Source organism: Pristis pectinata, chromosome 2 (genome assembly GCF_009764475.1).
Source record: "Pristis pectinata isolate sPriPec2 chromosome 2, sPriPec2.1.pri, whole genome shotgun sequence".
Taxonomy (NCBI): domain Eukaryota; kingdom Metazoa; phylum Chordata; class Chondrichthyes; order Rhinopristiformes; family Pristidae; genus Pristis; species Pristis pectinata.
Window position 1 is genome coordinate 2,849,900 of NC_067406.1, and position 21,293 is coordinate 2,871,192.

The 21,293-nt window shown below is 49.1% G+C and overlaps 1 protein-coding gene and 1 long non-coding RNA gene across 2 annotated transcripts in view; one reads left to right on the plus strand and one right to left on the minus strand.

Annotated features, from left to right (window-relative positions):
• Positions 1–571: 571 nt before the first annotated feature.
• On the minus strand, positions 572–2,602 carry LOC127583157 (uncharacterized). The gene is made up of 3 exons (XR_007958223.1): positions 2,584–2,602; positions 1,919–2,045; positions 572–834 (listed from the first exon to the last, which is right to left on the minus strand). It is a non-coding gene; the product is annotated as an uncharacterized LOC127583157 (long non-coding RNA).
• Positions 2,603–2,894: 292 nt separating this feature from the next.
• Positions 2,895–21,293, plus strand: part of emx1 (empty spiracles homeobox 1) — a 45,052-nt gene continuing 26,653 nt past the window's right edge. Inside the window, exons 1-2 of the mRNA XM_052038915.1 lie at positions 2,895–3,472; positions 12,268–12,452. Coding sequence (XP_051894875.1) covers positions 3,124–3,472; positions 12,268–12,452 — 534 coding nt within the window. The 5' untranslated portion in view covers positions 2,895–3,123. The remainder of the gene's footprint in view (positions 3,473–12,267; positions 12,453–21,293) is intronic.

Below are 21,293 nucleotides of genomic sequence, written 5' to 3' on the forward strand. Positions count from 1 at the left end.
AGGGTTTGTGTGTGTGAATGTGTGTGTGTCAGGGTGTGTGCGTCGCTGTGACTGAAGCGGGAACGGGCCGGGAGCCGCGTGGTGTCGACCCCGGACAGAGCCCGAGCAAGCGGCGCTCCGCGGGCACCGGACTCACTCAAAAATCAAAACATTTTGGTTTCACCTGAATTTGGCCGTCCCACCTTAAACATGAAACTCGAATTATGTCAGTTTACTTTGTACATTTGCAGAAGTAAATTAGAATTCAGATCCTCTTGTTCCGAATTCTCTATAATGCACACAGGTGCGTGTGTGTGGAGGGAGCCAAACTAGTGTCGTTCACCACTCACCGGGTGAGCAGTGTATTGGAGACCCCGAGGATGACGAAAAATAGCAAGAGGTTTAGTGAGGCGGGAGAATTCAGTCTCGGGAAGACGGGCCCTAACTCGCCGTCAAGCTCGGGGGCAGAGAGGGGTGTTATGAGGCGCGCCAGACCATGAGGTCCCATTGGGTGGATCAGTGAGAACGCACGGCGCTGGACACTGGGTTCTGGGCACTCTGACGAGACTGGAAGGATTTCACATTCCTTCACTGGATTTATCCTTATTAGGAGCCTATTTTAATAAAGCCCTATCTATCCATTGATGGTGGTACTTTAACAGTGGAACGGCGATAACGGGCATAACGTCTATTAAAGGTTCAGCGAGGTGGGATCATAGTCATCACGTCGTCTGGATGGGGTCTCCTTCCTCGGCCACCTCCAGGTCGTTCGTCACCCCCCTTCGTAACTCAACTTCTGGAGCCGGCAAGACTTCATACCTTGTCCTCAAGCAGGCCTCTCTGAACACAAATTCCCTGGGGTAGGAGACAAATTAGGCTTGTATAAATAAATGGCACCTTCAAATAATAACGCACAGCAAGCTCCCACAGACAGCAACATTGCGATGACCAGTGACTTTGTTTTAGTAAGATTGTTCGGGAGTGCGCGGAGAATTGTGGTGGACCCATTGCCCACAGACACGTGTGAAAATAACAACCTGCTTAATAAATTAGGAAACACATTTTCGTTTAAATTCAAATTTGGCTTGGAGAATGACGGTCTAGTAGAACTGCCTTTTTAATTTCACAAATGTATCGTTCTGTTTTAGTTTAATTTCAAATGTACTTTACACATCAGGGAAGTGTGACTTGTAGATAAACAGAGCGGAGTCACGGTTTCACCGAGCGCCTTACAGTCACTACATTTCCCTGTGCGCGGCCCGACAATCCGTGTTCTAAATGGGTACCGGGGTGTATTGCATTTTGGAATATAACATGTTCAGCTTCACTCTATAAAACTATTATAATTATTGTTGTAAAGCAGACACGGTTAACGTTCTCTCTGCGACGGAAAATTCGCTTTCTAGATCTCAAACACAACTGTTCGAACACTGAAATCCCAAACAATACAATTTCCACCGACAAATATTTTATTATAGTCACCAACATTATAGATATAACATTTCCATTCACACTATATCACATTCACAAAGGCAGTACATAATTTTCATACATTCTCATTCATATTCAGACGGCGTAAAGGTAACATTCACACACAATACAATATTCACACACTATAATAGTTACATAAACAAATATTATTCATACACAAACTCCGTGTAATTTGCACAATGTTAGGGCACTGCATATTTGCTGCAATACTATAACACACAGATAAGCATTGCATGGTCTTCACACTATGTACTGTTTTCAATGTACAATATTCACGCGCAAACAATGCACAATATTCACACGACATGCACGCACATCTAATAATATTCGTAGTCACATTACAATATCCAACAATGCAAAAAAAAATCAGACACAGCATATGGGCAGTAAAGTACAATCTTCACACTCACACACAGGATATTACAGTCCCCTCACCCTCCACTCTCACCTCAAGAACCCAATACTTATCTCATCCTCTGCTCGAACGCTCCCAGGACATCAGCCCGCGGAACTCTTCACCTCCCGGCGCTGCTTCCCTGCCCTTCAGCGCCACGGGACGTCGATGCTTGACTTTTCTTGGAGAAATTAATGACAATAAATTAATTGGGGCTGATAATCTATAAAATTTGCAAGTGTCTTTGACATAAACGCAGATTACAATATGCAGTATGATGTATGATTAATACTGCTTTACAAAAATCTCTGTGTCGCTCTCTCCGTCTCTCTCTTGCTCACTCTCACTTTCTCTCTCTCACACTCTCTCACTCTCCGTCTCTCTCTCACACACACACTCATACACACACCCATACACACACACGCACATTTACATGCATACACTCATACACACACAAACACATACACACACAAACACACATACACACACAAACACATACACATACACAAACACATACACACACAAACACATACACACACAAACACATACACATACACAAACACATACACACACACACTCATACACACACAGACACACACACTCACACACACTCACTCAAACACACACACGTACACGCACGTACACTAATTTCCAACATTCACAGGTGAGTACTGTTGAGATGCCAGGCTCCGGAATGCATTGATAGAACTGTCGCTAACCTCCCTTCGCTGCGGATTGACATGGTTAAGATTGCTGGCGGAAGTCCCCTTCCCCCGGTGAACACCAAGCTTCCCGCCCCTCTTCCCGCAGCCAGCCCGCTCCACCCGCCGTGTGGAGTTTGCTCCGCGTTTTGCGGCCACCGCCGGGTCCCGGGGGTCTCCGGCGAGCCCTCCAAGTGGGCAGGTGTGGGCCAATCCCACGGCCAGGTATCAACGGAGTTCCACCCGCCTCCCTCCCTCCCCTTCCCTCTCCCCACCTCCTCCCCCTTCTCAAAACACACACACATACACACACACACACACATACACACACACATACACACATACACACACACACCACACACACACACACACACACACATACACATATACCCAACAGCAAGCATTGGGTCTAATGAGGTCTGACATTGTCAGTACTTCTATCCAGGAGCTCCTCCGCCTATATCAATGACCGAGTGCGCTCGCCAACTATCCACTCCACTCAACAATTGAGCTTCTCCTCAAGCCGGCGGAGGAACGCGTCCTGCACACCAACTTCAGATGAACATGTTCCACACAGCCACCAAACGCTGTTTTACAATCGAGTCTCTGGTGGCGAAGGATAACAGCCCTCTGTCGCCGGAGGAACCTCTCCGACCCACCGCTCTCAGTTACCCGCCTTCCGCCGATGCGTTCCCCAACTTCCAGACAGCGGGTCGTTCTCTGTACTCGGGGCCGGACCTTATGTTCCAGGAAACGGTCAGTCACCCCACGCTGCCCGTCCACCCTCACCAGCTCGGGACTCATCACCTGCAAAGTCCTCACCCGTTCTTCTCGTCTCAACACAGAGACCCTCTCAATTTCTACCCCTGGGTCTTAAGGAACCGATTATTCGGACACAGGTTTCAAGGTAAGTGAAGATTAATTCAGCTTAAATTGTCACATCATGCTGGAAAATGATATGTAGACTTGGCCCATATATTCAAGAACAAATTAGTGCTTATGAATTGCAATATATAGACTAAAATATGTATGAATTTTATATTAATTATATTAGAAACCCTACATAGTGTATAGATGAACAGCGCACTCAAGATTGTAAATGTTTAAAAATTAACAAACCAACATAAGCTATTTAGATTTTAATTATAATTGAATTAATATAAATTAATTAATATAGATGCTACATAGAATTATACAATTACCTAGTTAGGAGCTGCATATACAGAATCTATAAATGTGTATAAATTGTATAACTGCGATATACGCTATGATATACGATAATTGTAACATTGGTAATTGGTTAATTATTGTCACATGTACCGAAATACAGTGAAAAGCTGAATGTATGAAATAGAACCTATATTAGAAAGATAATATTATATAGACGCCACGATATAGACGAGATAACAAACTGCAACACACACGGAATCTGTATTTAGAGAGTTCCAACGTAAAACTAATGCGCTCAAATAAATTACAGCTATTTTCTATGCATAAGTTTGCAATTAATTGTAACAATTGTACAAGGCGGTGAATACAAATTAAGTTTCTCTTTTATTTGATCAAAATCCATAGATATAACATTTTATGCCGCAATTTTATGAAAATAATTGCAATTTCTACACGATTGAGAGAAGCAAAACACACGTAAATACCTATTAAATCTATTCTTGATTAATGTATATTTCACTGAATTACAGATTTGATTATATCTGAGTTATGTTTAGTTGGAGATTAATTTAGGCAGCTGAGTCTGATCTGAGTGAGAAGGAACCTTGTTGGATTAGGAACAATGTCACATGAACCCGCTCTTCGACTAATAGTTTCAAAATCAAGCGTCTCCGTTTAGACATTCAAATTGTGCAGATCTTTTAAAGCTTCAATGTATTTTTTTTAAAAAAGAAGCCCCAGGCCGTTATAGAACCCACACCAGAAAAGGGCGGAACAAGGGCCATCGGAAACTAACACGGCAGCAGTACCAGCAAGTTTTAAGTTAATTTCATGTAACTAGTAAGCGCCGGGGAATAAAACGAATTTATCACATTCACACAGAGTATCCTGTAAAAGGCTCTTTGTAGTTTAAAAAAAGCCTCCTGGAGGAGAATTAAATGTGTGAAAGTTTATTACAACGATCACACCGGCAACATATTTGCACTGAATGGAGATTTTTCTCTCTCTATATAAACTTGATTGAGATGTGACAGTTAGGATGGAATTTACTGAGAATTCTTACCACTCCAGTCCAAAGGTTTCAACCCGCCCCGAACCAGATACTCAGCAAAGGCTGACAATTATAGCAAAAAATTTATAAATCAAACAGATACGGGGAAGAGTGAATCGTGAGACGGTCTGGCGGGTAATCACACACCCTGTTACTGCCGTTGAGTAAAACAATCACATCAGTTCCAATTACTGATCCAAGTGACGGACGATAAAGGCGTCGGTCAGGCGAGGTAGAGAAACTCTCTGTCTCGCGGGCGAGTCTGGGGCAAGGAGGCACAATCCCAGAGTCGGACCAGGCCTGTGACCCCAGGAAACTCTCCCTCACACCTGCAAACCCCAGAGCTCTCTGTCTGAGGGCCGTGAACCCTGGGGTTCAGCCGGACAATTCAAAACTGGCTACTTGTCGGTTCAGGATTCCGAACGAGGTGGGTCGTGGACACACGGGTCACACTGAGAGGTGAACAACTTCTCACCATCCCCATGATATTTTATCGCATATGCCATAGCTACGCGCTGGGGGTAAAATGAGTGAATGTAAAGCCGCCAGGCGGGTCTTATATTTCTGGATAAATTGCAAAACCTTCCGCTGTCGGGTGCGGAGAACCCGTAAATATGTAACCTGACTGGCGATTGAAATCGGCCTGTAGATTGGGTTCGGCCTGGAGACAGGGCTTGTACTGATGCGAGTAGCAAGGACATGCCTACACTAAATTCCTACCGGCAAAAAACCACTGCAAAAACTTGTCAGTCATCTCAAAAGGCTTTAAAAAAAGTGCAAAGTATTATTTCAAACCCCCGTTCTCTCCCATTTCCATTCACTCCGATGACATTTCCCTACTCCGGGATTTATTTGTTAAAATGTACACTTTCTAAATGTGCCGGATCCCCAATCTGATGAACACCGTTGATTGTTCAGTTTGTAAATATTACAAGTAGCCAAACGCATACAACAAATTCCCATTCAAGTGAAAGCTTCAGTTTTAGGTCGGGATGGATAGGGTTTAAAACTTCTAACGCTGGTTACCTGGATGATCAGGGCAGAGAGTAAGGGGCCGGGAGAGCGGTGTGAATCGTTTATTTGGTCACTATAAAGAAGCAAGTGCTTAGAAAAGAACGGATCTCTAAACCTTTGGATTTTTTTCACCCCGCTGGACATTGAAAATTTACCACGCTCTCCGATACCAAACGGGCGAGCGCGGGTCATTCTTAAAATGTTTTGAGACGACTGTCAGCGACACGAAGTGAGATTGAAGAGGAATTGGTACAATACTTGGATGACACAAAGCACGGAGGTGTAGTGAACAGCGAGGGCGTCAGTAATGGTCTTCAATGAAATATAGAGAGGAAAGGGCGAATAGGCGGCAGATGAAGTTTAACGCCGAGAAAAAAGCGAAGTGTTATATTTTGGTCCAAGAGTTGATTTAAACTAGAAGGCACAATTCTAAAGAGGCACAAGAGCAGAGAGATTTGGGGAATGTGTGTGTGGACATCATCACTGTGACAGCCAAGGTTGATTAACACGGCACATGGGATCCTAGACTCTGTAAACAGAAACACAAGAGTACAAGAGCGAGGGGGTCTTGATGAACAGTGGCAGGTCCGAAACATTCGCTTTGTGCCCAGTTCTGGGGCCACGGTTTCGGGAAGGTGTGAAGGCTTCGGAGAGGGTGAAGCAGTAAAAAAATTCCATAATGATTCCATTGAGGAGGGACTTTAGTTCTGGGGAAGCCGGGGCTGCTCTCCCACTGCAGAGGAGGTTGTGAGAGGTTCTGGTGGGGCCGTTTAATATCCTGAGGGTGTTGACAGAGTGGGGGGGGGAGAGAGAGAGAGAGATAAATAGTCAGAGAAATAGAGAGAGCAAGGGAGAGAGAGAGATGGAGAAAAAGAAAAAAGAGAAAGAGAGCGAGAGAGAGAGAGAAAAGATAGATAGAGAGATAGAGAAAGAGTTCTCATTGGAAGGGGGGCCAGGAACCAGGGTGTATGGAAGGAGAACAGTATAGGGAGGAATTGAGGGTTATGGGGAACAGGGACAGAGAGGAGGAGAGGCCTGGGGCAGATCAGCCACGATCAGATTGAATGGGGCTTGAGGGGCCGAGTGGCCGACTCCTGCTCCCATTTTCTGGTGTTCCAGAACCAAGGTGATGAGGAGAAGTGTTTCCCCACAGTCGGGTGGTTGGAGTCGGGGATGTATGGTCAGGGGTACAGGAGGCCGATTCAGTTGATCGCTTGAAATGAAAGGACGTTGCGGATCTGGCAGTAGGAATCGTTGGATCACCGAGATAGAACAGATTTAGTGGCCTGAGTGAACTCGTTCTGTGCTCTGACCCATCCACGACTCCGTGATTCCGAGAGATCGTGTGTGACAGAGAGTAACAGTGAACGAGAGAGGGAGGGAGTAGCGGGCAGGAGGGAGGGGGGAGGGTGAACGTGAGAGAGGGAGTAGCGGGCAGGAGGGTGAACGAGATAGAGAGGACGTAGAGGGGAGGTGATAGAGGGAAGGGGAGAGAGAGACTGAACGGGAGAGAGTAGCTGGGAGGTGAGGGGGGACTGGTTTGTTTTTCTGGGAACGGAGGAGACTGAGGAATATAACCTTATGAAGGACAGAGGGAGGGTAGATAGCGGGGAAACTTGACCCCACAACAGAAGTGACTGTGCCCAGAAGTCACGGGTGTAAGGTAAGACATAAGAAGTTTGCAGGCAATCTGAGGATAGATTGATTTCACCCAGAAGGTGGTATTGGACTTGGTTTATTACTGTCACTTGTACCGAGGTGCAGTGAAGAACTTGACTTGCAAACCGATCGTACAGATCAATTCATTACACAGTGCAGTTACAGAATGCAGAGTAAAGTGTCACAGCTACAGAGAGTGCAGTGCAGGTGGACATTAAGGTGCAAGGTCATAACAAGGTTGGACACTGCTCAAAGGGGACAGAGATTCTCACGTTTGGGAAGGATTTAGCGGAGTACCTGAAATGCCGAGGTATGGGAGGCTCCGGGTGCAGCGCTGGGAAACGGGCTGAACAGCCTGCTCCCTGCTGTCCGACCCTGTGACTCCAAGGGCAGCGGGAGAGCTGAGGGGAAGCTATCGGGAGTGAATGAAAGCGCAGAGACAACGAGTGAAGGGTTGGCAGATGGGAAAGGGGGAGTGTGGAGGGGGGGGGGGGTGTTAGAGAGTGTGAGTGAAACACGAACGAACGAGGGGAAAGAGAGAGAGAAGCAAATCGGGAACAAAGGGGAGAGGGGGGTGACCAAAGAGAGGGGGGTGGGGGAAAGAGGCAATAATGGTGCGGAGTGTCCGCAAGGACCTGCTCTGAGCAGGTTCCAGACTGCCCGTGATATTGACGGGAGAGAGCTGGCTGTTCCCCGCTCATTAAAGGATTTTGTTGTTGAGATTTGAAAACGTGGGCAGACTGAGTGTCGGGACCATCAAAGGTTCCCGCGGTGGAAGAGAGGGAGATTAAATTCTCAACCTGGGCTCGGGGCGATTTCTTTAAGTGGGAGAGCGGCGGGGATGGACTGGAATTTGCGTCGGGGCGGGTGACACTGGAGCCGGGGGACAGGCGGGGATTACGTTAGTCTCTCCACAAAGGGAGGTCTGAGGAGCAAGTCAGGCTCAGACGAGTCTCTATGAAAGTCAAGGTCGCCCCGTAGCCCAGAGGGCCCGCGGGTTGTGAACTGACGGTTTCCCTGACATCCCCCCAGGCTCACGCACGACGTGTCCCCACAGACCGTGCAAAGCAAGACCCCAAAAGCTGGAAATCTGAAATAAAACCAGAAAATGCTGGACACACTCAGCAGGTCAGGCAGCATCTGTGGAGGGAGAAACAGTTAATGTTTCCGGTCGAAGACCCTTCATCAGACATTGGAACCAAGTTAGTAATTTCGGGTGGACATCAGACATTGGAACCAAGTTGGTAACAGTTGAAGAACTTGTCAGGAAGACATAGAACATAGAACAGTACAGCACAGGAACAGGCCCTTCGGCCCACGATGTTATGTCAAACTAATTAATCTCCTCATTACAACAAGATGCTGGAGGAACTCATCAGACCAGGCAGCATCCGTGGAGAAAAGCAGGTGGTCAATGTTTCGGGTCAGGACCCTTCTTCAGGACTGAAGATAGGAAAAGGGGAAGCCCGATATATAGGAGGGAAAAGCAGAGCAGTGATAGATGGACAAAAGAGGGGAGGCGGGGTGGGCACAGGGTGGTGATAGCTAGATGCAGGTAGGAGATAGTGATAGGCAGGTGCGGGGGAGGAGGGGAGAGTAGATCCACCGGGGGAGGGGTCAAATGTGTGGGGGCAGGTACCCCACAGGGGGAGGGGAGGAGAGGAAAAATAGGTGAGGAGAAAAATGAGAGAGAGGCTGGGAAAGGGAAGGAAAGAGATGAGGTGAGGGCTTTTTTAGTGGCAGAGTTCAATGTTCATGCCGTCATGTCCCTCCCATCCCACTCCCACCCCGGGGACTTTCCACTGCCCCCACCATAGGTGAAACACCTGCCCCTACACCACCTCCATCACCTCCATCCAGGGACCCAAAGAGTCCTTTCGGGTGAGACAGAGGTTCACCTGCACCTCCCTTAATATCATCGACTGCATTCAGTGCTCTGAGTGTGGCCTCCTCTACATCGGTGAGACCAAACGCAGACTAGGTGACCGTTTCGCAGAACACCTGCGCTCTGTCCGTAACCACGATCTGCATCTCCCCGTTGCCGGTCACTTCAGCTCCCCCTCCCACACTATCACTGATGTCAGTCCTCAGTCTCCTCCACTGCCGAGAGAATTCCAAACAAAAAATGGAGGAACAGCACCTCATTTTTCCATCTTGGAACCTTGCAGCCTGACAGAATGAACATCGAATTCTCCCACTTTAAGTAAACCAAACCACCCCCCCCCCCACCACCGTGTCTCTTCTTTCCTTCCCTTTCCCAGCCTCTCTCTCATTTTTCTCCTCACCTATTTTTTTCCTCTCCTCCCCTCCCACCGTGGGGTACCTGCCTCCACACCTTTGACCCATCCCCTGGTGGATCTGCTCTCCCCTCCTCCCCCACACCTGCCCATCACTGTCTCTTACCTGCATCTACCTATCACCACCTTGTGCCCACCCCGCCTCCCCTCTTTTGTCCACCTATCACTGCTCTGCTTTTCTCTCCTATATATTGGGCATCCCCTTTTCCTATCTTCAGTCCTGAAGAAGGGTCCTGACCTGAAACGTTGACCGCCTGCTTTTCTCCACGGATGCTGCCTGGCCTGCTGAGTTCCTCCAGCATCTTGTTTTTTTTTTGTCTAGATTCCAGCATCTGCAGTCCTTTATTTCTCTGATCTAGTAATTAAACACCTAACTAAACTAATCCCTTCTGCTTGCACATGGTACATATCTCTCCATTCTCTGCATATTTATGTGCCTATCCAAGAGTCTCTTAAACATTTCTATCGTATCTGCCTCCACCACCACCCCTGGCAGCACATTCCAGGCACTCACCACTCTGTGTGTAAAAAACTTGCCCCGCACATCTCCTTAGAACATTTTGACCCTGGAAAAAAGATCCCGGCTGTCTCCTCTATCTATGCCTCTCATAATCTTATAAACCTCTATCAGGTCTCCCCTCAGCCTCTGCTGCTCCAGAGAAAACAACCCTTGTTTGCCCAACCTCTCCTTATACACATACCCTCTAATCCAGGCAGCATCCTGGTGAACCTCTTATGCACCCTATCCAAAGCCTCCACATCCTTCTTGTAATGGGGCGACCAGAATTGAATGCAATACTCCAAATGCAGCCTAACCAGAGTTTTATAAAGCTGCAACATAACTTCAGGACTCTTGAACTAAGTGCAAGCAAGCCATACGCCTTCTTTACCACCCCATCAACCTGTGCAGCCACTTTCAGGGAGCTATGGACTTGCACCCCAAGATCCCTCTGTACATCAACACTGTTAAGGATCCTGCCATTAACAGATGTACCGTCTCTTTACATTTGATCTCCCAAAGTGCAACACCTCAGATTTGGCTGGATTGAACTCCATCTGCCATTTCTCTGCCCATATCTGCAACTGATCTATATCCCACAGTATCCTTTGGCAATCTTCTACACTACCCACAGCACCACCAATCTTTGTGTTGTCTGCGAACTTACCAACCCACCCATCCACATTGTCATCCAGGTCATTTATATACATCACAAACAGCAGAGGTCCCAGTACAGATCCCTGCAGAACACCACTACTCACAGGCCTCCAGCCCAAATAAGTCCCATCGACCACTACTCTCCATCTTCTATGGGCAAGCCAGTTCTGAATCCAAATGGCCAGATGTCGCACATTCAAAGCCTCCTTTGGATAGGAATGGTTCAGAGGGATATGGGCCAAATGCAGGCAAATAGGACTAGCTTGGATGGGTACGATGGTCAGCATGGCCAAGTTGGGCCAAAGAGCCTTTTCTGTGCTGTATGACCCTATGACTCCCCTTCACCCCTCCCTCTGCCCCACACACCCACCCCACCCCATTTCAGCAGCTGGCTATGAGTCAGGTAATTGCTAACTTTTCCAGTTCTGATGAAAGTTCATAGACCTGAACATCAACGTACCTACCTCCGAGTAAGTGAACATAGAACTGTAGAAAATGGTAACTTGGTTTATTATGGTCACATGTACCGAGGTACAGTGAAAAACTTTGTTTTGCATCCCATCCAGATCATTTCATAACTGCATTGAGGTAGTACAAGGGAAAACAACAACAGAATGCAGAATAAAGTGTCACAGTTACAGGGAAAGTGCAGTGCAGGCAGACAATAAGGTGCAAGGTCATAACAAGGTAGGTTGTGAGGTCAAGAGCCCATTTTATGGTACTAGGGGACCGTTCAATAGTCTTATAACAGCGGAATAGAAGCTTCCTAAGAAAACTGGGAACTCTCAGCAGATCAGACAGTGTCCGTGCAGAGAACACAAACTATATACAGAATGATAGTCGCGGCTGGACATCAGTAATACACCGACTCTTACACACTCGCTGCGTTACTTCTAACACTGTGACAGTTCAGATTATTTACTTGGAAGAACTTCTCCGTCGTCGCGACACACCGGGGGCATCGCCGCCCTTTCTGCGGCCACGTCGGGCTTTAAGTGTCAGATGTCCAGGGGTGGGTGTGGGTGGGGGGGGGTAGTCTGTCCCTTGGTGGATGGGGAGTGGGGGGGGGGGGAGTCTGTCTGGGGGGGGCAGTGGGGGTGAGGGTGGTGGCGACTCTGTCCGGGGGTGGGTGAGGAGTGAGGGGGGTCTGTCCGGGTGGGGGTGGGGGGTCAGGGAAGAGCTCCTGCGAGTTCAGCAGCAGTTGGCTGGAGGGTGGTCGGTCGACAGGAGGGGGTAACGGGGATCTGGGTAACCAGGTACTGAGAGGCGGGGAGTGGGGGGGGGTGGAACGGTGGGGAGGACGGGGCAGGGGGTGAGGGGAGAGGCTAACACACTGACCGGTGCTCTGTCGGCAGGGGCGGACGGGGCCCAGGACACCATGTTACTGCACGGACCCTTCGCCAGGAAGCCCAAGCGGATCCGCACCGCCTTCTCGCCGTCGCAGCTGCTGCGCCTGGAGAGGGCCTTCGAGAAGAATCACTACGTGGTGGGAGCCGAGAGGAAGCAGCTCGCCAGCAGCCTGAGTCTGTCGGAAACCCAGGTAACTCGGGACCGGGCTGCCGGATCCGGGGAGACCCGCCCCGCACCCGGGGAATCCCTCCCACACCCGGGGAATCCCTCCCACACCCGGGGAGACCCGCCCCACACCCCGTGAGACTCGCCCACACCCAGGGAAATCCGGTCATACCCATGATACGCCCGGGCATACCCCCATATCCCGGGGATATCTCCATATCATGGGGACAGCCCCATCTCCCGGGGACACCCCTGTCTCCCGGGATACCCCACACCCTGGGAAATCTCCATAACCCAGGCACACCCACAGATCCACGGACACTCCCACGTCCGGGGACACTGCACGCCCCCAGCGATCCCCCCCCCCCCCCCCCCCCAGGATCTGGGCAGCCCCACTCACGCCCAGGGCACCCCCACAACCTGACTCCGTCACCTCCAGCAGCCTCATCTACCCGGGGAGACCCACCTACTCCTGCTGGGTGTGAAGACACAGGAGAGAGCAGATGCTGAAATGTGGAACACAGAACGGAACGCTGGAGCAACTCAGCGGGTCAGGCAGCCTCTGTGGAGGGAAGAGGCGCAGAGCTGTACGTAGGGGGTGGGATAGGGGCTGGTGGGTGATAGGTGGAAGCAGGTGTGGAGGGAGGTGGAAGCAGGTGGGGGAGAGGGATGGAGGAGGTGAACAAAGGGAGAAGTAAACCAGGTGGACAGGTGAGTGCGTGGGGAGCACAGGTGAGTGTGTGGGGGAGCACAGGTGAGTGTGGGGGAGCACAGGTGAGTGTGTGGGGAAGCACAGGTGAGTGTGGGGGAGCACAGGTGAGTGTGTGGGGAGCACAGGTGAGTGTGGGGGAGCACAGGTGAGTGTGTGGGGGAGCACAGGTGAGTGTGGGGGAGCACGTGAGTGTGTGGGGGAGCACAGGTGAGTGTGTGGGGAGCACAGGTGAGTGTGTGGGGGAGCACAGGTGAGTGTGGGGAGCACAGGTGAGTGTGTGGGGGAGCACAGGTGAGTGTGGGGGAGCACAGGTGAGTGTGTGGGGAAGCACAGGTGAGTGTGTGGGGGAGCACAGGTGAGTGTGGGGAAGCACAGGTGAGTGTGTGGGGGAGCACAGGTGAGTGTGGGGAGCACAGGTGAGTGTGTGGGGGAGCACAGGTGAGTGTGGGGAGCACAGGTGAGTGTGTGGGGGAGCACAGGTGAGTGTGGGGGAGCACAGGTGAGTGTGTGGGGGAGCACAGGTGAGTGTGGGGAAGCACAGGTGAGTGTGTGGGGGAGCACAGGTGAGTGTGTGGGGGAGCACAGGTGAGTGTGGGGGAGCACAGGTGAGTGTGTGGGGAAGCACAGGTGAGTGTGTGGGGGAGCACAGGTGAGTGTGGGGAAGCACAGGTGAGTGTGGGGGAGCACAGGTGAGTGTGTGGGGGTGCACAGCGCCTGGCTGGGGTTACCGGAAATTGGAAACTTCAATGTTCTGGGGGGATCGCTGGGTGGTGCAGTGCTCCTGGGTGTGGGGGTGTCCGTGGAGCTGAGGGTGTGCTTGAGTTGTGGGACGTCCCAGGGTTTGGGGGTATCCCGGGATATAGAGATGAACATGGGATATGGGGGTGTCCCCAGGATATGGGGGTATCCCCAGGATATGGGGGTGTCCCCAGGATATGGGGGTGTCCCTGGGTTTGTCATGGGTATGACTGGATTTTCCCCAGGTGTGGGCAGGTCTCCTGGGGTGTGGGCAGGTCTCCCTGAGTGTGAGGCAGGTCTCCTGGGGTGTGGGGCAGGTCTCCCTGAGGTGTGGGGCAGGTCTCCTGGCGTGTGGGCAGGATACCCCAAGATATGGATGGTTCTCCCTGGGGTGTGGGGCAGGTCTCCCCGGGTGTGGAGCAGGTCTCCACGGGTGTGGGGTAGGTCTCCTGGGGCGTGGGGTGGGTCTCCCAAGTGGGATATGAGATGTTGTTCTTCCAATCTGCATTTGGCTTCTCAGCAGCAATGCAGAACGCCAAGAACACACAGGTCAGTGTGTAAGTGGAAGGAGAGTTAAAGTTTCATGCAACCAGAAGCTCGAGGTGGCTGTTACACAGAGCGCAGGTTCTCTGCAAAACTGTCGCCTACTCTACATTGGTGAACACACTGGTGGACCAGGCGACTGTTTTGCAGAACACCTGCTCTCTGTTCACAATGGCCATCATGAACCTCCAGCTGCATGTAATTTTAACTGTCCTTCCCACTCCCACACTGACCTGTCCATCCCTAGCCGTCTCCTCTGCCACGGAGGCGCCAAACAGAAGTGAGAAGAACAACATCACGTGTTCTGCTTGGGTGGCTTACAACCCAGTGAAGTGAAGATTGAATTTTCCAGTCTCAGGTAACCCCCAGCCTGCGTGCTCTCCTCCCCCACACACTCCCTCCCACCTCTCCCATCTGGTACCACCTTTCCTTTATCTCCTCTCCATTTGGCTCCACCTATCATCTCCCAGCCTCTACCCCCCCCCTCACCTCGTTCGTTATTCCCATCATTCCAACCCATCTGGTTCCACCTGTCATCTACTGCCCTCTACCCCACCTCACCCTTGTAATACTATGCACTGGCAATCTTTTCTCTTAGTCCAGCTTCAAGGTCCAGCCTGGTACATCAACACTCATGTTTTGCCTTCCCAGACGCTGCCTGACCTGCTGAGTTCTTCGAGCATTCTGTTCTTCTTTCTTTCTGCACCCCTAAATGCACCACAGCACCCCCAACTCCTCTATTGCCACAACCCAGGTACACCTGCTTCAACCCGAGAATACCCCCTCACACCCAGGTGAACCACCTTCACAACTCAGCATCGACCAGGTATACCCCACCAATCAGGGATCACCGTCCCTCAACCCAGATGCACCGTCACATCTGGACACATAGCCCTCAACATCAGGTGTTCTGAGCCTGACGGAAATCTAGATAAATCCCAGGAACATCACCCTCATCCTAGAACACAGCCTTAGATCCAGGTAATTTTATCCTGGGATATAGATACATGTTTTACATAGTTATCACAGGGCCATGTGTACATTACTCAATAAGATCTGTATATAGCTATCAAGGTCAGCATCAGTGCCCTCCCAGACTGCCCTTGAGAAGCTGATGGTGGACATCAGTCATTAATCATGCACATGGTCTGGAGTCACATGTAGACCACACAGGTAAGGATGGAAGATTTCCTTTCCCAGAGAGTCAGATGGGTTTCGATAGCCATCGTTTTTTTGAATGATTCCATGATTTGTTGAATTAACTGAATTTAAGCACTGCTGCTATTGTCACCTGATGCCTTGGCGTTACTGGTCCAGAACACCATCACTATGTCATCCCCCCCCATAATAACTCTGAAGGCTTGCTGCCCTTCATCAGTCAGGGCACTATATGAGTGGGATGTTCTGTTGCAGTTGTACAAGATGTTGGATAGGGCACATTTGGAATATTGTGTTCAGTTTTAATTACCCTGCTATAGGAAAGATGCCATAGAGCTGGAAAAAGTGCAGAAAGATTTATGAGAATGTTGCTGAGACTCGAGGGACTGAGTTATGGAGAGAGGTTGAGCAGGTTGGGACTTTTTTCATTGGGGCATAGGAGAATGAGGGATGATCTTATACAGGTATATAAAGTCACGAGCGGCATAGATAGGGTGAATGCTCACAGTCTTCTTTCCCAGGATTGGGAAATCAGGAACTAGAGGGCATAAGTTTAAGCTGAGAGGGGAGAGATTCAATAGGAACCTGAGGGGTAACTTCTTCACCCAGAGGGTGGTCAGTATATGGAACGAGCTGCCAGAGGAAGTGGTTGAGGCAGGTCCATTAACAATATTTAAGACATTTGGGCAGGTTCATGGATAGGAAAGGTTTAGAGGGATATGGGCCAAACATGGGCAAATGGGACGGGCATAGATGGGAATCTTGGTCGGCATGGACCAGTTGGGCTGAAGGGCCTGGATGACTACTCCTGTACCAGTCCACACCTAGCTCCTGAAAGTCATGATGTACTTGCAAGTGTTTTCATCTGTAGTGATATTAAAATTATCTGATATTTGTGCATCAAATTACTGTTGAGTTTATTTTCTAATCTGACCATCACCTTAAGGTCAGCCGTAGTTCAGTATCTTATTGATCTAAATTCCCCATGACAGGCAAGAGCTTACATTTACAATCATCACAAATAAAAGAGACAGAACTTACATTTTATGCACTGGTATTGGTATTGGTTTATTATTGTCACGTACCGAGGTACAGTGCAAAACTTGTCTTGCATACTGCTTGTACAGGACAATTCATTACACAGTGCAGTTACATTGAGTTAGTACAGAGTGCATTGATGTAGTACAGGTAAAAACAATAACAGTACAAAGTAAAGTGTCACAGCTACAGAGAAAGTGCAGTGCAATAAGGTGCAAGGTCACAACAAGGTAGATCGTGAGGTCATAGTCCATCTCATCGTCCAAGGGAACCGTTTGATAGTCTTATCACAGTGGGGTAGAAGCTGTCCTTAGGTCTGGTGGTACGTGCCCTCAGGCTCCTGTATCTTCTACCCGATGGAGGAAGAGAGAAGAGAGAATGACCTGGGTGGGTGGGGTCTTTGATTATGCCGGCTGCTACACCAAGACAACGAGAGGTAAAAGAGGGGAGGCTGGTGTCTGTGATGCACTGGGTTGTGTCCACAGCTCTCTGCAGTTTCTTGCGGTCCTGGACAGAGCAGTTGCCGTACCAAGCCGTGATGCATCCACATAGGGTGCAACATCAGGTTCTCTCAAACTTTGTATCTGCTTCTCAAGTGCAATCTCTTTTGTAGACAGTGCTGAAGAATCCATGCATGTTGTGGGTATCACTGAGTCCTGCACTCTTCCCACCTTCCGTCCGTTCTTTAGCTTTAGGGTTTTCTGTGGGACCTTGGCCTTCAGGTGTCTGCAGAACTGATGCTTTTCTCTTGAGATGTGTTGGAATTTCCAACCTAGGAATCCTTGCATTTGTGATTTATTTGCTTCTGGATCTCCTGCTCATTCTCATCAACCCAGTCCTGGTGTTTTCTGGTAGAGTTGCTAATTATGGTGAACTTTGGGGCATTCCAGATGCTGTGGACTCTCTGCGGCTCCTGTTGGTTGGGAGGTCTGGAGGTTGCTTTGAGGTGCTGTCTGGGAATAACTTTCTTTGTAGGATTCTTGAGAGCTGCCACCTTGATTTTCCTATGGCAACATTAGTCTGACATGTTAAGGAGATAGCGTAATGGATAAGGGAGTGGTCAGTCCAACAGTCATGTGGGTAATGTGGGTGTTAATTGATCTAATGGGTGCCAGGCTTGTATTGGGAGATGTTGCCATGAGGTCTTGTGCTTGTCTCTCTTGCTCCATGCATCTTGTCAGGAGGAGGACTCCATTGGAGTTAGCTTTCACTACTTGCCAGTCACGTCTTTCCAGAGGATTGTATCCTTCCCAAACCAGGCAGTGGAGTTGCCCAGGGGGATCAGTGTGTCTCCTTTTGGGCAGTGCGCCAGCTCTTACATTGGAATAGAAGTCTTCCCTGGGCTTAAATGTAGATTCCGGGGTTGGGTTGTATGTGCCATTGACTGTAGCATGCTGAGTCTGCATTAAAGTGAGACAGGGAAGTATGTCCTCCATCTCCTTCTCCCTTTCTCCCTTCTCGTCCTCCCCCTTCTATAACTTCTTGTTCCTCTGTCTATACCACCTCTTCCTTCCTCCCCTCCTCCCTACTCCTCCCCCTCTCCCTTTCTCTGAAATGCCTCCTTCCCCCTCCTCCACGTCCTTCCCCCTCTCCTGCAAGGATTGGTGGTGTTGTCGACAGTGTAGAGGGCTGTCAAAGGATACAGCAGAATATAGATTGGTTACCATATGGGCAGAGAAATGGCAGATGGAGGCATGTGTGAGATGTTGCACTTTGGGAGGTCAAATGTAAGGGGAGTGTATATAGTCAATGGCAGGACCCTTAACAGCATTGATGTACAGAGGGATCTTGGGGTCCAAGTCCATAGTTCATTGAAAGTGGATAAGGTGGTAAATAAGGTGTACAGCATGCTTTCCTTCATTGGTTGGGACATTGAGTATAAGAGTCAAGAAATCATGTTGCAGCTATATAAAACTTTGGTTAGGCCACACTTGGAGTATTGTGTGCAGTTCTGGTCGCCCCCATTACAGAAAGGATGTGGAGGCTTTGGAGAGGGTGCAGAACAGGTTTACCAGGATTCTGCCCAGAATAGAGTGTTTTAGCTATAAGGAGACATTGGACAAATTTGTATTGTTTTCTTTGGAGCATCAGAGGTTGAGGGGAGACCCGATAGAAGTTTATAAAATTATGCGAGGCACAGGTAGGGTAGACAGTCAGACTCCTTTTCCCAGGGTTGAAATGTCAAATACTGGAGGGCATAGCTTTAAGGTGAGAGGGGTAAAGTTCAAAGGAGAAGTGCAGGGCATTTTTTACACAGAGAGCGGCAGATGCCTTGAATGTGCTGCCAGGGGTGGGGGTGGAGGCAGATATGATAGTGGTGTTTAAGAGGCTGTTAGACAGACACAGGAATATGCAGAGAGTGGATGGACATGGATCATGTGCAGGCAGTAGTTTAAATTGGCATTGTGTTCGGCACAGACATCATGGGCCAAAGGACCTGTTCATGTGCTGTTCTATGTTTTGTTCTATGTTGATTAACATGTGTGAACATCTGGCATGTGTGAATGATGCATGTTGTACCATGCCATCCAATTTGTTCAGCAGAGTGATTCAGGCTAAAAATGTGCACTTGAAATTCATGATCAAAATCGGAATTAAATTGGCAGCAGTGCCTCCAACAAAAGCCAGTGCTATGTGTCAACTTCCCTGGCTACAGTGTACTCTGGAAAGTCATAGAGCACACAGCAAGGACAGGCCCTTTGGCCCACTGAGTCTGTGTTGACCATCAGCCACCCATTTACATTAATCCAGCTTTTATCCTCCCTGCATTCCTTTGAACTTCCCGCCAGGTTCCCCCACTCACTACACACTATGGGCAACTTACAGCGGCTAATTAACCTCCCAACCCGCACGTCTTTGGGACGTGGGAGGGAACTGGAGCACCCGTGGGAAACCCATGTGGTCACAGGGAGAACGTTCAAACTCCACACACAGAGGCCGTCAGGGGTCAGGATTGAACCTGGGTCACTGTAGCTGTGCGCCAGCAGCTGTACTGGGTGCGCTACCGTGCCACCCTTTCTTCTGAGAGGGGAGGAAAGAGGAGATGATAGAGGACGAAGTAGAAGGAGGAGTGTTTGATGTCTCTGGACCTGTACTCGCGGGAGTTCAGAAGGATGGTGGGGGGGGGGGGGGGTCTCAATGAAACCTCCCGGGTACTGAAAGGCCTGGACAGAGTGGACATGGTGAGGACGTTTCCATTAGTAGGAGAGTCTAGGATCCAAGGGCACAGGCTCAGAATAAAAGGACGTTCCTTTCGAACTGATAGAGGAGTTTCTTCAGCCGGAGGGCGGTGAATCTGTGGAATTCGTTGCCACAGACGGCTGTGGAGGCCAAGTCATTGGGTGTGTTTAAGGCAGAGATCGATAGGTTCTTGATCGGTAAGGGGGGTTAAGGGTTATGGTGAGAAGGTGGGAGAACGGGGTTGAGAAAGATCAGCCATGATCGAATGGTGGAGCAGACCCGATGGGCCGAATGGCCTAATTCTGCTCCTATGTCTTATGGTCTTGAGTAGAAGTTGGTGGAAGTATAGGGGAAGGAAGGGAAGTGGGAAGGCGGAAGAGGGGAGGGAGGAGAGAGTGAGGGATTGAACGGAAGGAGGTGGGTGGGTTCGCAGTATCGATCAAAGGTGCTGTTACTGTCCTGAGATGGGATAATGTGCCTGAGAGTGCAAGGGCAAAATCTATCTCAAAGTTTGGCATGACTTTACATTAAAAGGTTTAGTTAACATTGAGCAGCACCATGACAAAGCACAGGAAGCCATTGTTATTAAGCTTGTAGATATATGTAATTGGCAAATGAACAGCAGAGATAACAGTAAAACAGAATCTTCACCCAGAAGAGAAAGGAGTGCACATCAAAGTACAGTGGTACAGTAATTCCGCTGTGAATGAATAACTTGGAGGCCTGAACTAACGATTTGAAGATATGAAATCAAATCCCACCACTTAGGAACTAACATGGAGGTTCAGTGGGGATAGGACCTTTGATGTGGTCTAGATGAATCTTAGTGGGGCATTTGGAAAGATCCTTACATGTAGATTAATTTGGGAAGTAAAAGCCCAGGTTTCCCAAGGGAAAGTGGCACGTTGAGTCCAAAATTGGCTTGGTAACAGAAATAAAATAGGAATGGTTGATGGAACGATGTTTGCAATGGCAGTAGCTGAGGACTCAGGACTGGGTCCTCACCATGTTTTAAAAGAGAAGGAGATAAGAACTGTTTAGCCAGAAACGTTTCTGTCAGTGTAACTGTAGGAGAGCTGGGGCTGGATCTGTGGAATGAAGAGGGTGAAGTAATTCAGTGGGGGTACAGTTTGGAAACTGGCCATTAGGATTGTGGTTGTTAAAGGAAAGAATTAAGAACCTTCAATAGTGCAAATGGTCAAATTCAGAAGGACCAATTTACGCAGTGTGAGAGGCAGTGAGCTTTAATCTGGAATGCTTTGCCTGAAGAGGCAGTGGAAGCATATTCTGTAGTAATTTTCAAAAGTAACTAAATTGGTAAATTGGTTTACTATTGTCACGTGTACCGAGGTACAGTGAAAAACTTTGTTTTGCATGCCTTCCATACAGATCATTTCATCACATCAGTGCACTGAGGTAGTACAGGGTAAAACAATAACAGAATGCAGAATAAAGTGTTACAGTTACAGAGAAAGTGCAGCGCAGGCAGACAATAAG